Source organism: Asparagus officinalis, chromosome 4 (assembly GCF_001876935.1).
Source record: "Asparagus officinalis chromosome 4, Aspof.V1, whole genome shotgun sequence".
NCBI lineage: Eukaryota > Viridiplantae > Streptophyta > Magnoliopsida > Asparagales > Asparagaceae > Asparagus > Asparagus officinalis.
The window spans coordinates 706277-711600 of NC_033797.1; the positions used below are offsets into that span (position 1 = coordinate 706277).

The window sequence follows — 5324 nt, forward strand, 5'->3', positions numbered from 1 at the left end:
GACCGAGAAAGGACCTAAATGGTAATTTTAATCAATTAAAATGCCTTAACGCCGATTTTTTATTTAAAATACCTTCTTGGCAAATAGGGTTGAATTAAAATACCAATATGGGTATTTAGCCTTTTCTCTTCTGAAGTAAACAATATATCACTTCTGTGCACATTTTATGTTCCAACAACCGGACATAAGGTTTTAGTAATAAATGATTAGCCTAAATAGTTAAATACTCATTACGTTAGGGAAAAACACACGCCTCGAAGAGTTTTTTCAAGCATCTAAAAGACGATCTAAATTGATAATCAAGGCACAAATATATAATATTTCCCTCAAAAAACAAAATCGATAATCAACATGGATAAAGAAAGAAAGAAAGATGTAACATATATATTGCCTACTTTCTGAAATTGAACCTTGTAATTGAGAAGATTTAAGTTCAAGAAGCCTCTGTAAGGAGTTTGGCATACAGAGGAGCTCTCTTATAAAGACCTAACATTCAGAAACTGATGAAAGAAACAAAAACAAAACGAAGGGTTCGGGATAAAAAAGTTGGCATTGAGAACAAAATAACTGAGCTCGTTCGACTGTACATTTGACATAGACCTCATTTTCTTTTCCTACTGATTTCCTATGTTATTGCTGCCTGAATCCATTAGTATCGTCAACCTCCTTGCCGTCTTCATGAACTCACTGTAACAAATACAGAATGAGATCCCATCAGTCGGAGAACAAAACAAAATTATGCATAATGAATAAAGTTGTACTAAGCGAAGGAATAAATTTTGTAGAGCAGCTAACAGCTAGCTAAAATATATCAAAGGATCAACTGCCAATAGACCCCCTGTACTGTCACCGAACTGAACTTATTACCCATGTAGTCCTATTCTTGCAAATAGACCCCTTGAGTGAGATTTTTTTGACCCTTTTCTGGGGGTCTATTTGTAACAATAGAATTACATATGAAGTAAGTTCAATTTGGTAAAAGTACAGGGGGTCTGTCCGCAATTCAAAGGATTAAGAAAGATGCGACAATGACTAACTTACTGGAGAAGATAACCTTCAACTAACTTAATTGAGTGGAAGCGTGGGATTCATATGGCTGAACCCGAAAATTTGAGATAAACGTTGTTGTTTATATATGTTAGTGCAGAGGTCAGAAGTACCCAAAACCAGACGTGCTTTAAATTGTTTCAAGTCTAAAGCATTATGAGAACCATTTTTCAGGGTATATATATATCTTAATGCCAGTTAATAAGACACAATAAATATGTTATTTATGTATAATAGAGATATAATTCAACATGAAAAAGATAAATGGCTCATCATCTCCAGCATTATGAAAAAGATATAATTCACAATAAATATACTATTCCACGGTACTCACCTGAAAGGTGCATCTCCAGTGTGTTTAACAGCACCAGTCGCATCACGGTAAAGAACATGGCTCATCATCTCCGACTTCTCAATCCCAAACATGTCTGCGAGCTTCCCATACAACTCCTCATAAGACCCAAAAACCGAGAGATCAAGATTACGGCCAACATCATCTGACTCCATGAACACCTTAACGTGCCCAGACTCCAAACCTAACTCTACTGCTTGATGATCTCTAAGCCAAGGAGAATTATCTCCCACATTCTCATTATTTCCTTCTGATGAACTGTTACCAGAACCACTAAGAGAAATCTGCTCCTCAGTGAGTATCGGCTTCCCAAAGAGCACCAACTGAGAAGTCTTCTTTGTAGAAGGAGTTCCAATGGTCAACAAACAAGAGATGTCCTCATCGACAGAAGGGTTAGTAACAAAGAGGCTGGTGGTAAATTTTGTTGGTGGATGATGGTGGTGGATGCCCCTGTGAAAAAACCCGGAATGAAGATGGTTGAGGTGAAGATCTGAAAGAGATATGCCATATTGAGCATGCCTGGCTCCCTGTATGCCTACGGGCCCATGAGGGTTGTTTGAAAAGGGTGGGGTCGGGATTTGGTGAGTATCTAGAGGGAAGTCGGGGATGCGTAATTTTTTTCTTGGAGGGGAAAAAGGGGCTAAATGGATTGCGGGCATGTTTGAGACCAGTTCTACTAGCCATGGGCTCACGCGCTTTACGTTCTGGAGGAGGTCAGGCTCGTCCCATGACACCTGCAAAGATATTTTTTAGAGGAAAAGAATTAGACTGTTAGGAATGATTAAAATTGAACGAATATCGCTTGATTTTCATGAGAAAATTAAGCGCCTGATATAAGCTACCAGCATAGATGTGGGAAATAATAGAATAATGCATGAATTGTTGTCATAGTTTCGTTTTCAATTAGACAGGTTTCATGGATGCTAAATGAGGAAGAGAAACTACAAGAACACAGTTGATGTAGTATCGATACTATAGTTTCATTATGCATTAAAATCTAGTGGAGAGCATCACGCGTAGTATGTAATTGACATATCTAATGCTCGGATAAACATACTGAAATAAGAATTCACAGCCTAGATGTTTCACATTTATCTACCTAATTTACCTAGTGCAATCAAGAGTTATCCCTATAGATTTTGAAAAGTTAGTTATTTGATATAAGGGGGGAAATGTGAATTCAATCACACGGGGTGAACAGTATGGAGACCAAGGTTCACACTGTGAATCTAGTGGAACTTTAAGCAACAACTCTAAATATTCCGCACAACTTTGCTGTATAAATAAGTAAAGGAGAATCCAATGAAACTGGTCCCAGAATAAGGAATATGCATATGCGCTCAACATTGGCAGAAATCAATAGATGGTCACAAAATGATAAGTACGGAGACTGAATTTTGCAGAGAGAGTAGGTATGCATGATATAATTTTGTTTGTCCAGTGTAAAATTGGCACAGCAAGTCTACAAAGAAACTATAAGCAACCTAAACTATCAAGTATGCAATTCTAGATAGACGAATAGAGAAAAGAAAATGAAGGCGCATTCTGCTAATACATATTCCTCAGCCGTGGCATAAGGACAGATACCTGAAGAAGCCTCCAAGGAGAATTAGGCCACCGTATAGGATCTGCAGCTTGAACTGCGGAAATAGTGCCCATGAACCAACTGATCCTTGATGAGTCCTCGGTCTCAAAAGCCATCTTGAATCTCATCCCGGGACACCACTGAACCCTCATCGCCGCTCTCACCGCTGCTGCCTTCACACAGAACTCCGGTGTGCTGGCCCTAGGGTAGTACACAACCTCAAAAGGCTGCCCACTTGAAGCAAGTCTTACTGCCTCAATCACTGACTCAGCCCTCACCCTACCCTTTCCCCTCACATTACCCCCATTGCCATTACCCCTCATAAGCTTATTCTCCTCCTCCCTCAGAAAAACCGAGAACCCCCCATAAGCCGCAGACATCGGCGGATTCCACCCCGAAGGCTGCTCATGACCAGTGCCGATCCCTCTCTTAGCCCTTCGAATACCCACACACAGGTCCCCGCTCTCCGTTCTGAGGAACACAATCGAATCCCCAGCCACGAGCTTCTTCTGGTTAACGAAAGTGCTCCATCCAGTAGTAAGCAAGTGCCTCCGAGGTGTACCTCTGTAAATATGCCTAAACTTCCAGACCTCTCCATGGACATCCTTGGCAAGAACGGTTTGGACGGGGGGATCAGCCGAGTAATCCAATCTAGGGAAGATTGTCTCAGCACAATAACGTGGAACGGAGAACCCTCCGCCGTTGTTTGCATCAGATTGAGTTAAAGTCTTTGCGAAAGATGCGGGTTTTTCTTGCAATTCAGCGGATCCATTGCAACCAATGCCAAGTCCTTCATCTTCACCAAAATCCATCTCATTTTGAGGAACAGGGACGAGGCGGATCTTGGCAAAGACCTCATCGGTCTCGGGATCAGCCATGAACTTGACTGAGGTTACCCGAGAGGGGACGAAGGCCGGGACTCTAATAGAATTGCCAAAATCTACAGGAGATTGAGCATGCTCAGCATGGCCCTGAGGGAAATAGTAAACTTTGGAGTTCACTGATGGCATCTGAACCATTCCTCCGGCGCAAGCATGCCAGAGTTGAGAATCCAAGCATTTCTCGGTGTCCTTCATAGCTGTTGGCGGTGGTGTCGTTGATGATGATGATTCCTTTGTTGATTTTCCAAACAATAGCACGGATTGGGGCAGCTGGGTTGTTGGTTTCAGAGAATGTTGTGTCTGCAAAGAGATTCTATAGTGGTTTATTAGAAGAAAGCCCCAGTTAACTGAATACTTGAAATTATTCAGAGCTCAAAAGAAAATTAACAGAGGATCATGAACAAAGCTCTTACCTTTCAGCAAGTAAATTCATTGTTTTGTTGTGGTCGGCCGATTCCTTTCTTGTGAGAACCTGGTGAAAAAGCTGTGATTTTGGAAAACAAATTCGACAAACCCACGTCATAAATTTAGCAGTTGAATTTCCTAAAAATAAAACCGCAACAAAGCTTTGTGACAGGAAAAGGGAGAATTGTTCAGCAACGGGAAGCAAATGAAACCATATTCCTAAAGGGGGGCGTGGAAAAAAAAGAGGAAGGAAAACTTGATGAGATGGAAAAAATGTCATACCTCTTTCTCTCAAATTCGACTCAACCCTCTCAAACCCACTTCACAATTTCAAGAAAGAAACACTTTCAACTACAATTCAGATCAAGGAAGCCTTCAAAAGCCTCTCCTTTCCCCTTAAAAAACTCAGCTTCGGCAGCGGAAGATCACCATTTCTCTGATTCTGGTCCAAATCGCAGCAAAGTCCTCTCCTTTCAAAGGAAATTCAGCAGGAACGGAACGAAGCTTGCACAGCCAAGAGGAGGAGAAGGATGCAAGAGAATGGAACAACTGTATCTTCTCTCTCACTCACAAGTCTCTCTCTCCTCTCCCTCTCTCTCTCTCCCTCTCTCTCTCTGTTGCCAGATCTTATAGCAGCTCACTTTCTCCCTCTACCTGTCTCTCTTTTTCAGCCCACGAGAGAGGAGAGAGAAAAATATCACCAAAAATGAGATAAGATAATAAATAAACAGGAAAAGAAATAGAAATTAAATACTAATTCATGAGAGGGGGTGCTCTTTCTTTCTCGGGCTGCTCCTCTCTCATTCACTTTGTGGCACTGTTTCCTCAAAACAGCTGTTGCTCATAATACACGCAACATCTTTTCATGTGTTCCAGAATCTTTTTTTTTCTAGCTACAGGTTTGTATGCAAACCGTTTTAAGTACTTCGCTTGGTGATTTTGTATTAAAGAGTGACTGGATACAAAATAAATATAAAAAGTACTCTTATTTTTTCGTAAGAATATTCCGTTCATACTCCATTAATAAGCGACATTAATTGGCGTAGAAGTTGCA

At 40.9% G+C, this 5324-nt stretch overlaps 1 protein-coding gene across 2 annotated transcripts; it reads right to left on the bottom strand.

Annotated features, from left to right (window-relative positions):
• Positions 361-4989, bottom strand: LOC109836289 (auxin response factor 18-like). 2 transcript variants are annotated; one of them, XM_020404149.1, is made up of 5 exons: positions 4553-4989; positions 4279-4349; positions 2987-4165; positions 1382-2133; positions 361-687 (listed from the first exon to the last, which is right to left on the bottom strand). In XM_020404149.1, the coding sequence occupies exons 3-5, from the start codon at positions 4058-4060 to the stop codon at positions 615-617; spliced, it is 1899 nt and encodes a 632-aa protein (XP_020259738.1). In that variant the 5' UTR covers positions 4061-4165; positions 4279-4349; positions 4553-4989; the 3' UTR covers positions 361-614. The 2 variants fall into 2 exon arrangements, with proteins under 2 accessions (XP_020259738.1, XP_020259737.1); XM_020404148.1 differs by having other exon boundaries at positions 2987-4178.